Source organism: Lissotriton vulgaris, chromosome 4_1 (assembly GCF_964263255.1).
Source record: "Lissotriton vulgaris chromosome 4_1, aLisVul1.2, whole genome shotgun sequence".
Lineage (NCBI taxonomy): Eukaryota > Metazoa > Chordata > Amphibia > Caudata > Salamandridae > Lissotriton > Lissotriton vulgaris.
Window position 1 is genome coordinate 319980075 of NC_141691.1, and position 17120 is coordinate 319997194.

The 17120-nt window shown below is 49.8% G+C and overlaps 1 protein-coding gene across 16 annotated transcripts in view; it reads left to right on the forward strand.

Moving 5' to 3' along the window:
• MAP7D3 (MAP7 domain containing 3) overlaps window positions 1-17120 on the forward strand; it is a 1137171-nt gene that overhangs the window by 978994 nt on the left and 141057 nt on the right. For all 16 annotated transcript variants that reach the window (XM_086918652.1, XM_086918653.1, XM_086918658.1 and 13 more), the window contains one exon: window positions 6653-6942. In XM_086918652.1, coding sequence (XP_086774778.1) covers window positions 6653-6942 — 290 coding nt within the window. The remainder of the gene's footprint in view (window positions 1-6652; window positions 6943-17120) is intronic.

Consider the following 17120-nt stretch of genomic DNA (forward strand, 5'->3'; position numbering starts at 1 on the left):
AGTCAAGTCAAGTCAGTTACAAGATGTCCAACTTTCTCCAGTATTACATCTTTCATAGATTCACATGCTTGTATCTTCCCCGTCGTCATGGTGGGAGTCTCACGGTAACAGAATGACCAAGCAGTATCATAGAGAAGAAAAACTGCATAGAAAATCCCCATAGGGGCTGTATTATTTGGTAACCAGACCATTTCTTTGTTTTGGTCCAAAAGCTAGCCAATCAGAATTGCTGCCCTGCCCTCACACTCCCCAGCAGCAGCTTCCTGCCTCAGATTTCCAACCGCCTTCGTGTGAGAAAGGAGTCTCCCTGAGCTCTGCTCAGTTTTCTTCTGTTTCCTGTGTGAACTTTTGACCCTTTGGGAATCTGTTTACCGCCTTATACCTTGAGGTATTGTGTGTATTCTTTTTGCTTAAGATGGCTGAAAGCTCTAAGAAGAGGCTGTTCAGGCCATGCAGATCCTGTGGGAAGGCCAGACTCTTCTCTGAGGACCCACATGAGGACTGCCTTTATTGCCTCTACCCTAAACACCTGGTGAAGTCCTGTAAGCTTTGTAGAAAATTTTCTGACAAAACTAAGCGTGACAGGGAGGCAAGATTGCTGTTGTGGCTTCAGAAGAAGAAGGCCACTCCAGGCACAGATTCTGAGGAAGAATCTTCTCACCCCACTCCTAAGAAAAGGAAGGCCTCTGTTTCTGTGGAGAAAGTGGAGCCTAAAAGGGGTAAATCTGAAGAAAAATCGACATCATCTCTTCCTATTACTCCTCTGGGGAAGCAGTCTAGTCTTAAAGGTCCTGGATCTGCACCTTCTACCAGTTCGATGGTTTCTGCTCATAAGTCTGTGGTGAAACCTTCGATTCAGTCATCTTCAGCTTCATCTAAGGCTGCGTCGACGACCACGACGTCTACGGCAACGACATCGATGAGTAAGATGTCTCTGTTAGGCCCGTCGACGACGACGACGACGACTTCGTCGACGACAGGTTCGATGTCTCGAATGTCGACGGGGGTCCCGTCGACGAAGGTCCCGTCGACGAAGGTCCCGTCGACGAAGGTCCCGTCGACGAAGGTTCCGTCGACGAAGGTTCCGTCGACGACAGTCCCGTCGACGAAGGGTACGTCGACGAAGGTCTCGTCGACGAAGGTCCCGTCGACGATGGTCCCGTCGACGGAGGTTCCGTCGACGATGGTCCCGTCGACGATGATCCCGTCGACGGTGGTTCCGGCGACGAAAATCTTACTTTCAACGGCTAAAGCTTACAGTTCTCCTCAATCAAAGACCATGATCTCCATACGCTCTTTTCAGTCGACAAGAGGTTCAGCTACCATCAGTAAGTCCGCGGAATTCACCTCTTGGACAAAGATTTCTCCATTGCCGCCATCATCGCTGTTGGAGCAGGATTCGGAGGGAGAGGAGTCCTCAGGTGCTGCCTACAGCCCCTCTCAGCTTCAAATAAAAAGCCAGGATACGGATGAGGAGGAAACCTTTTCCTTCAAGGACAGGCCACAATCTGCCAGATATGAATCATTCCAGGAATCTGGTGCCTATGAAGATGAAGAAGAGCAGCACGAGGACTCTCGGGAGGAAGAACGTCAGGAGACAGTTTCCATACCCCTCACCCTTGTGTCTGACCTTAGAGGGATGCTGAACGACTACTATCGTCGCTTCCCGGAGGCGAACTCATCGCAGCCAGTTACGCTCACGCCTCCCACGCAGACACCTAAACAGGCACCTGCCCCTCAAGATCAGGGAGTTCAATCTCCGCAGGTGGTTACTATTAGGGATGACCTAACGGACTCTGATGACGATGAAGAGCCCGAAGATGGAGAGCTAGTCCATGATGCCTCGGGCAAGGAATGGGACGAGTACGTTTTGCCTTCGGCTGCATCGCCTGAACCACTCAAATCTACCTCCCCTCCTCGGGACATCGGAGGCTTCCATGATATCATGGAAAGGGCGGCCAAGAGATTCAGTCTGGATGTGGACGTGCAGGAAACGGATTGTTTCTTGTACGATTTCAAGGATGATAACAAGAAGTCACTCCGCTCAATACCTATTATCCCGCATTTATGGGAGGAGGGCCTCAAGATTCTAAAAACACCAGCCTCCATAGCGGTTTCAGTTCCGCGAATTGAAAAGAAATACAGAGCTCCAGAATCTACGGCAGCCTGCCTCATTGGTCATCCCAGGCCGGAATCGGTGGTGACACAGGCGGCGCAAAGAAACTCAAAAAACCCGGTGGCTACGTCACTAGTGCCACCAGACAAGGAAGGGAGGAGAATGGATGGAGCGGGTAAGAGGTTTGCGGTCATGGCAGCCTCTACCATTAAAGCGGCAAATGCGATGGCTCTGCTCGGCCGCTACAACAGGCAGATATGGTCAGATCTGGCCCCCATCTTGTCGGCGCTTCCAGAGGATCGAAAGGAAGAAGCGGCAGCCCTTCTCAAGGAAGGAGCAAAATCAGCAGCTGAGTCTATCGACATCGCCATGGATGTTTCGTCCCTAGGCTTCAGGCAAATGGCAGGGGCGGTCTCGCTTCGCAGACAGGGCTGGCTAAAGGCGACTTCTTTTCGACCAGAAGTGCAGGCGAAGATTGTCGATATGCCCTTCGACGGTGAGAACCTGTTTGGAAAGCATATCGATGAGGCATTGCAAGGCATAAAGTCAGACACTGATACGGCTAGAGCGCTGGGATCTCTCCAGCAGGGAAGGTTTCAGTCCTTTCGGAAGAGGGGTGCAAGAGGACAATTTAACCAACGATCCTCTTTTCAATCTAACCGATATCAGCCGTACAGTCAGCAGGGATATCGTCAGTTTAACTCCAACAACCAGTACAGATCCTCCAACTCCTCTTACCAACAACAGTCCAGAGGTAAATCCAACGCCAGGGGGAAAAATCAGCAGTCTAATAGACGTCAATGATTTCAGGCAGGCGCTCCCCACACTACAGATCCCGGACAACGACCACTATCTGTCTCAATACTACGCCAACTGGATGTCCATAACATCGGACAAATGGGTCCTGGACGTCATCAGCAGGGGCCACACACTGGAATTTGTGGAAATACCACCGGACCACCCTCCAGTGCTCAGGCCCAACCATCATCGCAAAGAAATGCAGATGGAAGTTCTCTCGCTCCTACAAAAGGGAGCCATAGAGGAAGTACCACAGCATCTCAGAGGGAGAGGCTTCTATTCACATTTCTTCCTCATCAAAAAGAAACAGGCCCAGAAATGGAGACAGGTATTGGACCTGAGGGATCTCAATCATTACATAAAAAAGATACCCTTCAGAATGTTGTCGTTGCAGGAGATCTTACTCATGTTAAAGGGCAAAGACTACTTAGCGTCCTTGGATCTCATGGATGCGTACTTCCATATTCCCATCCATCGGAAGCACAGGAAGTATTTGAGGTTTGCTGTGGAGAGTCGCCACTTCCAGTTCAAAGTCCTGCCGTTCGGACTCAAATCAGCCCCGAGGGTATTCACCAAATGCATGGCCCCGGTGGCGGCCCACTTAAGGCTACAAGGCCATTACATTTACCCATACCTGGACGACTGGCTGGTGACAGGTCCATCTTTCAGGGACGCAGCGGAAGCTCTACAGAACTGCGTCCGGTTGTTTCAGCGATTAGGCCTGAGAACAAACTTGGAGAAGTCCTCGCTGACTCCGGCCCAGGGCATACAATTCTTAGGGGCATGGATATGCACCAAAGAGGGAAAAGCCTACCCTTCCAAAGATCGGATCAGAAAGATCACAGGACTGACGACTTCTCTACAAGCAAAAAAGTCCACTTCCGTGAGGATTTACAAGTCCATGTTGGGGATGATGTCATCCTGCATCCCGTTGGTACCAAACTGTCGTCTAAGGATGAGACCTTTGCAGGAACAACTCGACGAGCAGTGGGTACAGGCCAGCGGAACCTTCGAGGATCGCATTACCATCACGACCAGTATGAAGGTGGCCATGTCATGGTGGAAGATCCTAAAAAACCTAAACCAGGGACTGAGCTTCATTCCTCGGGATCACGACTTCGTGATGACGACGGACGCTTCACTGAAAGGATGGGGCGCGCATCTTCAAGAGCTGGAGATTCAGGGCCTTTGGTCAGATTGGGAAGCTCAGCTTCACATAAACATGTTGGAGCTCAAGGCAGTATTCCTAGGGCTTCAAGCTTTCCTTCCCAGAATACGTCAGTCGTCAGTACTTATTCAAACAGACAGCACCACGTCCATGTTTTACCTGCTGAAACAGGGCGGGACGAGATCCAAACAGCTGTCAGCACTGGCGCAAAGGATCTGGAAGTGGCTCATATCCAACGAAATCTCGATCCAAGTCCAGCATATACAGGGAGTCCTCAACACTCGGGCGGACGCCCTGAGCCGCACTCCCAATGCGACACACGAGTGGGAACTTCACGACACTCAGATTTGCATTCTGTTCCAAAGGTGGGGCACTCCCACATTAGATTTGTTCGCGACTCAAAGCAATTCAAAGTGCACTCACTTTGCATCAAGGTACCGTCAACAGGGATCCATGGGAAATGCATTCCTCATGGACTGGACAGGAAGGTTTGCATACGCGTTCCCTCCGTTCCCGTTGATTCCGCGCATACTGCGCAAGATGAGACTGGAACCGTGCCGGATCATAATGATTGCTCCAGCCTGGCCAAGACAGGCGTGGTTTTCAGACCTCCTTCAATTGTCGAGGGGCGACAAGATCCAGCTCCCGACATTTCAAGACCTCATCTCCATGGAGAAAGGCCAGATTCTGCATCCGGATCTACGCTCTCTAAAGTTGTCCGCATGGAACCTCACGAGCGTGAATTTCAGGATCTAAATATTTCGCATGAGTGCAGGCATATCCTCTCACAAGCGAGAGCTGTATCCACGAACAAAACATATACAGCAAAATGGACCCGGTTCTGCCACTGGTGCAACAGACAGAGCTTGCATCCCTTTGAGGTTCAGCCGGAAGGTATCCTGCCTTACCTGCTCTTACTATCAAAGTCAGGCCTTTCGCATGCTTCAGTCAAGGTGCACTTAGCAGCAATATCACGATTCAGGCGAAAGCCAAACGAACCATCTCTCTGGTCATCCAGAGTAATAAAGGAGTTTATCAAGGGACTCTTTAGAGTCTTTCCACCCATCCAACGACCACCTGTACCGTGGCATCTGAATACAGTGCTATCACAGCTTATGAGGCCACCATTTGAGCCCATACATAAGACAGACTTGCAGTTCCTGTCCTGGAAAACAGCCCTCCTTCTCGCCTTAACATCTGCAAGGAGGGTTAGCGAAATCCAGGCCTTTTCGGTGGAGGAACCCTTCTTACAATTCCGTCAGGACAGGGTTATATTGAGAACTAATCCTACCTTTATTCCCAAGGTGGCGACGTCTTTTCACCTGAACGAACCCATTATTCTACCTACTTTCTTCAGCAAGCCCTCATCGGATGCAGAAAGAGCCTTACACTCTCTAGACATTTCTAGATGCCTAAAGTTCTACATTGAGAGGACAAAGCCGTTCCGTAAGTCCAAGCAATTGTTCATCGCATTTGAAGGGCAGAGAAAAGGTCTTCCATTGTCGAGACTGAGTATTGCTAGATGGATATCCTCAGCTATCCTAAAATGTCATGACAAAGCGGGGAAGCCGCTACATTCTAAAGTGCAGGCGCATTCAACGAGGAAGATGGCAACCTCGATGGCCTTGTTCGCAGGAGTGGCACTGCCAGATATCTGCAGGGCAGCAACGTGGAAGAGTGTCCACTCATTTACAAAACACTACTGTCTGGACACTGCGTGGAAGGAGGACACGGCAGTGGGTCAGGCTGTTCTGAAGCGTCTATTCCAGTAAGGTATGGCCTAATGGCATATTGTTTTTTGCTATACAGTACTTTGATGTGTAATTACATGCATTTATCGTATTGCTGATGTTTTTCATAGCTATTATTATGTCATTGCTTTGCGGCAGAGCTTCCTTCTAGGTTCTGTCCTGGAAACGCTATGGATATGGTGAGCACTGCTTACTACTCTGATACAAGCATGTGAATCTATGAAAGATGTAATACTGGAGAAGGAATTAGTTACTTACCTGTACACTATAGTTCTCCAGTATTATCTTTCATAGATTCACATGCGCCCGCCCGCCTCCCCGTTTCTCAGGCAGATCTTGTTCTCGGAATTTATCCTTGTCTCTCACTCGGGGACGGAAATCTGAGGCAGGAAGCTGCTGCTGGGGAGTGTGAGGGCAGGGCAGCAATTCTGATTGGCTAGCTTTTGGACCAAAACAAAGAAATGGTCTGGTTACCAAATAATACAGCCCCTATGGGGATTTTCTATGCAGTTTTTCTTCTCTATGATACTGCTTGGTCATTCTGTTACCGTGAGACTCCCACCATGACGACGGGGAAGATACAAGCATGTGAATCTATGAAAGATAATACTGGAGAACTATAGTGTACAGGTAAGTAACTAATTCCATATATTGGCCGCACTGAAACCGGTCATGTTTGGTATCGACATGTTGAAATAATTAGTGTAACTACTAATTGTGTTTGTCACCTAAAACGTATTGTCTAATTTAATGATAGTATGATATTTATAATGTGTCTATATGTCATAATGTTAATAAAGTTTTTTTTTATTTGCCTAGTTTGACATCAAAGGAAAACATCCAGAGTTCAGATTTGTTACACGGTGACAAAAGTGAAAGAATTGATGTTGTGCAGAACATTAATGGAAAGCCTACTTCATGGATGTTTGAAGAATTTATTGATCTTGGAGTTCATTCAAAATCAACAAAATTGGCTCCAGACAGCATAACAATCAATAACTGTACTCAAAACTTAATAGATACTGCTTTTATTCCTACTATTCCCAAATTGGCTTTTGAGGAAGACGGAGCTGTAAATTTATTGACCAAATCTATTGATGCTGCATCAGGTACGTAAAGCTTATTTCAACTCCCTTTCTTTCTTATCGTTTTAGCAGTCAGTGAAGAGATTTTAATAAAGTGTGAGCTACCAGATTAAATTAATACATTGACACACACGTGATTTTTAAGAAAAAATTTAACTCTTTTAATTTAACATCTCTCAAGATGGGAGTTGCTGGTTAAAGGGGTATGGAGAGGAGAATTTTCCACAAATTATCAAATTTGATGTCACTAAAACTCTAACATGAAAATGATTGACTCAGAATTAGAGCCCGAATATTACAGGAGCCATTACATTCAAAGATGCCTAGCTCTTGAGCTGTTGTCAGTGCCATTTGAGAGGAAAAGTAATTGGATGTAATTTCCTTCACTCAATAATACATTGGCGAATTATCTTTTCCATTTTGCCAGAATTCCTTCATATTTATTTATTTATTGAATTTGTAGGGCGCAACAGCTACCTTCCCGGCGCCTGGACGGAGCAAAATAAAGAGGAGTAATGATGAAAGACGTTATATTGTACTTGTTTTCTCATTGACAGAAAATCAGAATGTCCTGTATATCATGCGCCATCTCTTAATCCTGTTTGTCTCTGCTAGTGGCAAATATAAGAAGAATTGGTTACTTTGAAGTTACTACAAAATTTATATTAATGTATTAGATTAACTACAGAATTTATAGTAATGTAGTACTATGTATATCTGATAGTGACTTCTAATCTCAGATTCGACCTTAGAATTATCTCCAGGCTGAAGGGGCATCCACCTCCTGCGCTGAATGGAGCAATCCCTTCCAGGCAGAGCCTGAGCCTTTTTCCTGTGGGCTAGGACTCAGGAAGGAATGGAAGGGGTTGCAGGACTCGGAGGAATACCAGTCTGTTGGTTCCAAAAGTGGATTGATGTGAGGAGGTGGCAGAGGCCAGTGGAATGTACACTTTTCCAGATACTGGCATGATTTATCCCCTACCCTGGCTACGGAGGAGGGAGTGTCCTTTGCAGTGGTAGTGAGAAGGATCTGAGGTTCTGGACATTAACCTGTTCACGGTGGCAGTCCAGACTTAAGACAGACAAAGCGTTTATTTCGACATTGACCCTTCGATACCACGTCTGGTTGAGAACTACTGGCTTTTCTGGGAATGTCCAGTCCTCACTCATGGACATGCCCTGTGATGGCTCCTGTCTCTTCAGAGACCAGGCCAATTTGGCGCTGCAGCCCTTTTGGACAGCAGGGCTACGACCAAGGAAGGGGCATACAACTATGTCTTTACCTTACCAGCCACCGCATCGAGCAAGCTTTCCAGCCTCTGCATGTCGGTGGACATGGTTCCTATCAACCCAGTGAGTCATGTAGCAAGCTTTTGGGTCAGTCTCCCCCCCTCAGCAGCCACAGCTTCTACACCCTTCTAGTCTGCCCCTGTATTATCATGTACACCCAGTGGGGAGTAGGATTCATCATCATCTGCTGCACTGTTTCTTCTTCTATTCTTACAGTTCTGGTTCACAGCCGACAGCGTCGGAGTCAGTGGGGCGAGGCAAAGGAAAGGTGTCTGTGTGGGTCCCATGCAGCTTTTTCAGCGGCCAGCAGACGGCAATTTAATCTTGGAGGCAGCAGTGAGGATCGACAAACCTTGAAGACTTGTAGAAGACCTGCAGTTGCTTTTGAAAGCCACTGCACTCCTCCTGATCGACAACAGGAGCAGGCTTGTGACTACAAGTAATTTCTTACTGTATTTTCAACCGCCTGAGCCTCTGCCTCAGCACACACACCCTATCCGGCTTGTCAGCCTGAAATTGAAGCATACTGATTCCCAAAGCTTTGAAATGTTGTGTAAGCCTGCGGAGGAAGCTGGAAGTAGTGATGAGCCGTGGATTTAGGTAACACTGCACATCGGTAGAGCACCAGCCCACCGAGTGGCCAACTAAGTTTGGGTGCTGCCTATGGACTTGTTGAGCTTACCAGCTCCTGCAGCCCTCACTAAATGCAAAACCACACTGTGCCTGATATATCTAAAAGAGGCACGTTAGTGATACATTCCTTACCTTAGAATATCCCCAGACGTGAGACTGGATCCAGAAATTTTTGCGTAGCAATACCCCTGCGCGTCGGTAGGTGTCGTCTGCGGCTCCGCGTCCGTCGTCGGCAGCGCCGGAATGACGTTGTCGGAGTACTTAGACGCCGCCCATGCGCGCTGACGTCAGTTCTTCTTTTTTCCGCGCCAGCTAGCGCAGATCCGGAGAAGCTCTACCCCTAGTAATTTTTTGACTAAACTTCTTTGATCTTTTGATCATTACTTTCTTTGAGTCTTCGACTCTATCGGTGCCGGTAGGGGTGCCCGGGTTCAAACCCTGTTCGAAGTGCCACCGACTGATGTCGGTTATGGGCCCCCATCGCCGGTGCCTGAAGTGCCTAGGCCTCGACCACGACGACCGTACCTGGTCCGACTGCCGGGCCCTGACGTCTAAAGCCAGGCGGGAGCGGTCCCGCAAGCGACTCGAGCTCCGGCAGTCGGCCCCGTGCCGTTCCAGGTCCCGGTCCCACAGGAGGTCGAGGGACCGGTCACGGAGTCGAAGTCATCGCAGCTCCGGGAGTGGACACCGGTCGTCGGGATCCAAGTCCTCAGGTAAGAGGCATGAGAGGTCGGAGAGACGTCATCGTTCCTCCGACCCACCCCGACGCTCGCAAGATGCGGCCGGGGGCTCGGGCGACACCGCCCATGCGGCTCCGCGGGAGTCGCAAGCGTCGCCGCCTGCCCCACACCTTCGGGTCCCTGGGCACGGCGCAACACCGGAGGAGATCGAGCGGTACCTCATGGCCATGAGGTCCCTCCCTCCTCAGCCGGGTTCCGTGGAGCCTCCGGGCCCATCGGTCCCGGCTGGAGGTTCTAGTGGGTCGGGTGCTTCGGCCCCGATGCCGTAGAGTGCTTCGGCACCGGCACCGCCGGCGACTTCGGTCTCGGCGCCGCCGGGCCTCTCCGGATCCGCTTCCGGATCCGGGTCGTCGCCGGTCGACCTCACGACCTCGCCGACCCCACAGGTGTTGCGCCCGCTGTGGACGCCGTCCCCAATGTTCCCTCCGGTCCGACTCTGGCGCCGCTTCCGAAGGCCTTTGGAGATTTTTATTTCCACGGGGAGGCCCCGTCTGTTAATCCTGTCTTACAGGAAACGGGTGACCCCACACGTGCTGCCAGCCACGTGCCGCAGAATGTTCAACAGCGCGGTGGCGGCCGTGGAAACTGCCGTGGTGGCGGTCGGGGACAACGGCGAGGCCAGTCCACACCTCCCTCCACAGCACCCGCCTCAAAACCTTCCTAGTCCGAGTTTTCAGGCCCATGTGACGCCTGTGGGAGGCAGGGTTCGCCATCACCTCTCCCACTGGCGCACTGTCACGTCGGACAGATGGGTGCTGCAGATCGTCCGAAGGGGCTACTCCCACCCCTTCGAGGTGACCCCTCCATCCATGCCACCGCAATTCCACCGCGTGTCGGGGGATCACTTGCAACTTCTACAAGAGGAAGTCACGGCCCTATTGGCCAAGGGGGCCATCGAGCGCGTTCCTGGGCCAGAAGTAGGGTGTGGTAGTTACTCCCACTACTTTCTGGTACCCAAGAAGGGCAAAGGGGGCCTACGCCCTATCTTGGACCTGCGGAACGTCAACGGCTTCCTCCGGAAGGAGAAGTTCAAGATGCTGACTTTGGCTCAGGTCTTAGCTGCCCTGGACCCTGGAGACTGGCTGGTAGCATTGGACTTGCAGGACGCTTATTTTCACATCCCCGTCCTGCCGGCCCACCGGCGTTACCTGCGGTTCACGGTAGGCCAAGAGCACTTTCAGTTTACCATGCTCCTCTTCGGCCTTACCCATGGGTGTTCACGAAGGTGATGGCGGTGGTCGCAGCTCATCTGCGCAGGTTAGGGGTGTCAGTCTTCCCCTATTTAGATGACGGGTTGGTGAAGGCGGGCTCGCCCCAGACAGTCGTCAGCCACCTCCAAATTACGGCCGACCTCCTGCATTTCCTGGGGTTCTCCATCAACGTGCCGAAGTAGCACCTGTGCCCCTCTCAGAAGCTCCTCTTCATCGGAGCGGTTCTCGGCTCGGCGCAGTTTCGGGGTTACCCTCCCGAATAGCGGGTTCGGGATATACAGGCTCTGATTCCCATCTTTCAGCCTTCATCCCGAGTCTCGGTCAGGTTGACGCTGCATCTTCTGGGGCTGATGGCCTCCTGCATCCTTCTGGTGCATCACGCCCGGTGGCGGATGCAGGCTCTGCAGTGGGACCTGAAGTTTCAGTGGGCCCAGCATCAGGGCAACCTGTCCGATCATGTCTTGATCTCGGAGACCACTGCGAGACAACTGCAGTGGTGGCTCACGGACCACGATTGGGTCAGCGGCAGATCCCTCTCCCTACCCCACCCGGAGCACGTGGTTGTGACGGGCGCGTCCCTCCAGGGCTGGGGAGGCCACGTGGGAGAGGCGGAGATCAGAGGCCTCTGGTCTCCGGCGGAGTCCTTTTGGAGGTGTGGGCGATTCGTCTAGCACTGAAGGCATTCCTCCCCTCTGTCCTGGGGAGTGTAGTGCAGGTGTTAACGGACAACACCACCGTCATGTGGTACTGCAACAAACAGGGCTGGGTGGGGTCATGGACCCTATGACAGGAGGCTCTGCGCCTCTGGCAGTGACTGGAACATCAGGGCGTGACCCTGGTGGTTCAACACCTGGCAGGCTCTCTGAATGCCAGGGCGGACGAACTCAGCCGTTGGTGCATGATGGATCACGGACGGCGTCTGAACTCGGACGTGGCGCAAGGCCTCTTTCAGCAATGGAGAGAGCCTTGGTTAGATCTATTCGCCACAGAAGAGAACGCGCAATGTCATCAGTTCTGCGTGTTGGAATTTCCAAGGCGGCACTCGCTCGGAGACGCTTTTCGTCGCGAGTGGAGTTGCGGTCTGTTATACGCCTTTCCGCCTATACCACTTCTGCCCGGAGTGCTGAAGAAGATCAGGCGTGACCGGGCCCAGGTTATCCTTGTGGCTCCGGACTGGCCACGAAGATACTGGTATCCCGAGCTACTCAGCATATCAGTCGATCCCCCGATTCGTCTGCCTCTTCGGGAGGACCTTCTGTCGCAGCAGCAGGGGACGATTCTGCACCCAAACCTGTCCAGTCTCCACCTACAAGCTTGGAGATTGAGCGGCGGCAGTTGAGGCCATTTGACTTGACATCCCGAAGTCTGTGATATCATTCTGGCAGCCAGGCGTCCCTCCACAAAGTCGGTATATGCCTGCAGGTGGAACAGATTTGTGGCATGGTGCACAGCAAAGGCTGTGGACCCACTCTCTGCACCCCTTTCTGAGGTTATCCTCTTTCTTCTTTCCCTTGCCCAGCAGGGCCCTCCTCTGGGCACTCTCAAGGGGTACCTTTCTGCTCTTTCCGCCTTCTTACGGCTACCTGATCAGCCTTCCTTATTAAAGTCCCCCATTGTAAATAGGTTTCTGAAGGGCATCACACACATGTTCCCTCCTGTTCCCTTCGTGATGCCCCAGTTGGACTTGAATCTCGTTCTTACTTACCTGATGTGTGCTCCCTTTGAGCCGTTCCATAACTGTCCTCTACGTCTTCTTACTCTGAAGACTGCTTTCCTGGTGGCCATCACCTCTGCCAGGAGAGTGAGTGAGCTCCAGGCTCTTTCTTCTATTCCTCCTTTCCTCTCTGTTCATCCGGACAAGGTTGTGTTGCAGACAAGAATTGTATGTAGGTGTAGGAAGGTACCTCCTGACTATGGTTGCCCCCAACATTTTGCCCTGTGTTTTAGCTGGTTTTTGACATAGTCGACCTGGGACCCTGCCAATCAGGACCCCAGGCCTACTGCTCTCTCTGTAAAATGGATTCCATGTACCTTAGGTACATTTCCAATTGGTACTGGGCCACCTTATCAGACCCTGTAACTCAGGGCATAGGTGTATCCAGGGCCTACCAGGGGCTGAAGCATGTATTATGCCACCCCTGGCTGGCCTCCTAAATCTGACACAACTGGCTGCATGACAGCTGGGGCAAAGTCGTGTAATCACCCTTTGCTGTAGATATAGTATACCTATATCTAACCCTAAAAATGGACACACAGATTCCTATCAGTCACTCCTATGGCAGGCCTTGACAATCCTGAAAGCAGAGTGCTTGTAATCGTGTGAAATGGTGCTCTGGCATGAGCTGAGCCCGTTTGCAGCTTGCGGAACCAAGTCCTAATAGCTGTTCCATGATATTGCATACCATATACTCTTAAGTGCATTATAATCCTCGCGGTTAAATGCTATCTTTGGTATTGCTTTATCAAAACATGTCGAGTAAGGTGTCATACGAATTGGAATACTAACCCCTCGCCAATTCTGGCGACGGGGTTAGCATTCCACCCTTCTAGAGGGACACGACATGTATGTAACTGTGAACCCCGGTTAAAGTTAAACGAAGCCTCAGCTCCACAAAATGGATGCTGCCACCACAGACACGAGTCTGACCTCCTGCTGCTGGGAGTCCTTCCAGCGAGGAGAGCCTGGACAAAGGGTTTCCTGTCCGGGGCGGTGCTAGCACCATCCCAGATAGGGTTTTGTGTATCCTGGGTAGGCAGGGCTTTACAGGAAGGTGACTGCTGAGTGGCACCCCACTGCTCACTACGCATAGGCCGGTCAGAACCAGTTCCAGGGGCACACCAGCCCCTGGCCTGGGGAAAGTCCAGCATGGGAGAGGGGTGTAAACACCCCCCTTCCTAGTCCCACCCATAGGCAGGACCTAGTCACCGGGTCAGCCCCTTTTCTTAGTATAAAGATAGGAGCGGGCCCCCTGTTCAAATTAGATCATCTTTGGAATCAAGACACGACTTTCTGCGAAAGGACATCAAGATTTCTTCTTCAAGATTCTCCCTTGTAGCTAAGGAGTAGTCACCCTGCATCCGCAGGTACCGTCCTAAGAACACTGCGGTCTGCTGCAAGTCCTTCCTCAGGAATCCGACGACACAGCTCGACGAGACCCGGCTTCCCTGGCACCTCTGACCTCTACTCACCTCTACAGCCAATCTGAAACCCGTGAGTGCGACGAGACCTCGAGGGACCGACGATCGCCAAGACTGCACGACTTCTTTGCAACAAGCCCACCGAGTATTCCACTGGTGAGTGCTTTGGGGTCCGAGAAGCCCCGACCCTGAGCAGCTCCAGCACCGAAGATCAGCCCTCCAGCATCTCCACGATCTGCGTGGGGCCCCTCTGCTTTTTGCTGCTCACCGCGTTGTTTGGCTACTAGCCGGCTGGCTTGTGGCCTTCTTCACGACGCCCGACGACATCACTGCTGCTGGTCTGGTTGCTCCAGACTGGCCCTCGCTCCCTTCCAAAAGAGGAGCACCCCGGACCCTCCTGGTCCACTCCAGACGCCATTTTAGGTCCACCGCGTGGGCTTGAATTTGCCAAGGCTTTGTTGCCCAATCCTGGGTCCAGCGACGCCAACAGCTTCATCCATCGTGGGACAGCTCGCTCCTCCATCCTGGTCGCCGACAACGCCTCCTGGTCCGTGAGATCTGCAGAGCCCAGCGTCGCCCACTCACCTAGTCGAGGTGACTACCATCCGGTGCCCTCCTGGTGCCACCTGACTACTGGCTAGTAGTCACGAACTTGGTCCCCTCTGCTTTCAGGTGTCATCTCTCTTCAAGATCCAGGCTTGGATCACTTCGAACTCTCTTCACTGGTCGCCTGCCAGCATCTTTCTTCCAGGCTCCTGGTCCGTCTACAAGGATTCCCGACGTCTTTTGAGACCTGTGCAGCTGCAGCCCCTGGGCTAGGTAACTTCGGCATTTCGGTGCCCCAGCATAGCCTCACTATCCAAGGGTCAGAATCCACTTTCGTTTTCCTCCTACCAGGTCGGGTTCGCCCGAGAACACTAACTCTGTGAAATCTAGCTACCATAGACTTTGTCCCGCATCACGCGTGAGAGTGCACACTCTGCACCCGAGTCCCCTGGGTCTCCTAGAAGTAATCTAACGATTCTATAGTCCAGTCCTAGCGATTCCAAAGCCTATTAGTGCTGTACTTACCTGCCAGTAATTTCGCATTCCACTTCCAGAGTATATGGTTTTCCGTGCCCCTCGGGCATTTGTATATACTGTGCTAACTTAAGTATTTTCGTAAGAGTTTTGTGTTGTGCTTAGTACCCTGTCCTCATAAAGAGTACAGGGCTGTTGTGATCTTAATAAATACACTGTTTATTTTCATAACACTTGTGTGGTGTCCTTTCACTTGGTGTTCAAGGGGTATATGTGTGGTATAACAGCTGGCTTAACACGCCCTCTCGAGTCTTTAGCCTTAGACTGCTGGTATCCACGCTACTAGGATAGCTGGTCTATAAGGTTGACTTACAACCAATCATCAATAAGGGTTGCTGGACTGATACATAGTGTTCACTAGAATAGTGAGCACTGCATATCAGGCCACCTTTTCACAGTAGGGAGCTACCCTTTCTATCAGGAAAAGGATTGGGTCAACAATCTTAAAAAACAGGGTTCCTTCTCCTGAGTTCAATAGATTCTAGGTGGTGTTACTGTCCCCAGAAAGGGGTGTTTGCGTCAATAAGAGGGATTAGAATGTTACATCGGTTACCAAATTCACAAATTGATATATCTATATATGGCCCACATGTATTGTTGAAAGACATGAACGACATGAAACAATTTTTATAAAAACATTTTTCATTCATTTATTTGAAAAAAAAAAATTTTTTTATTTACTAATAGCATATTTTTGTATTTAAAATCATATACATCAACATTTATAATCAGTTTCAGGAATAAAAAAACATACAGTATTCTTTAAAAATTGCTAATCTAGCAAGGTTTCACAAAAACATTACATTTATAATATCATAATTACTATTCAGATAAAGAAATTATTTGGAACGAAATTGTCGACGCTGCGTTTCGGTGCCTCTTTTGTATCCTGCACCTTCTTCAAGGACTCGTTCACTGGTTTAATTTTATCTACAAAACATGTCATAATACATATCATTAGGCCCAAAGCTTTTTTACATCATTTGCACTTAGTTTACTTTGACATTTTGACTACTATCCTAGTATTTGGTAACCCCGAACATTTGTGCAATCCCAACGCAAGTTCTTTCTAGTAGTATATTGTTACTTCATTCCCTCGTTTTGGAGGTACTTAAAGCCAAGGTGTAGTAGTCTGACGCCTGGGGATATTCTAAGGTAAGGAATCTATCACAAACTAATGTCTCTTACAGATATATCGTTACACAAGTAGTAACTTGTGCTTATGCTGCGTAACAGTGTTCAGATCCTTGTGACTGAGGGTGAATGTTTGCTTCTCTTCCAGGGGATACTCATCAATAGTCATAAGGTCTGAGTTATCTCCGCCCATAAGCGGGAACCCGGAACACATAGCCTAATACATATATATTTGTAAAATACATAAAAAGAGTACATAGTACTAAACAATTATACACATATACATGTATAAACTAATATTATGCAGCCCAAAATATATCGCTTAGGCTAATAAAGCCATAATTACATGCCTTTCTGTAGTATGAAAATACACATAACCTAATGCAAGAAAGGAACATGGACATTAGTTGCTTTCCACAGAAAAACACCTTTTATTTTCATCAAAGAAAACAGGTCATGGAAGGCAATTAGCCTAAACAGGCTGCATAAACAAATAACATCCCTGTACAGAAAAGGAGACTGGCACCTCGCCTTTAAGGCCTCGGAGAATCTGAACACTTTGCCTTTAAGGCCTCCAGGAGAACCCTGCTCTCATCATGCCCCACAGGTGACAGTTAGGTCAGTTCTTTTTTCCGGCCCTTTCTGTGAGGAACCTGGAACTTGAGCTCGACTGAATTTGGCTGTTTTTCAGTCAGAATTTGGTTATTTCCAGTATGTTTCGATTTTTTTCTGATTACTGGTGATATTTGTCAATCTTTTCTTACTAATTATTTGCTGTGTTTTAGTCAGATATGCCATCTTTATTCTAATAGTGTCCCTCCTGTGGAAAGAAGATGTCCAAAATTTACCCTCCTGCGTTTGTGTGGTCTGTTTGCCTTCTTCTCATGACACGGAGAAATGTTACCACTGCCTTTAAAGGAAAGAGAGAAGATTCGACCTATTGGTCTCATGGAGAGAGGGAAACATCAAGAAAAGG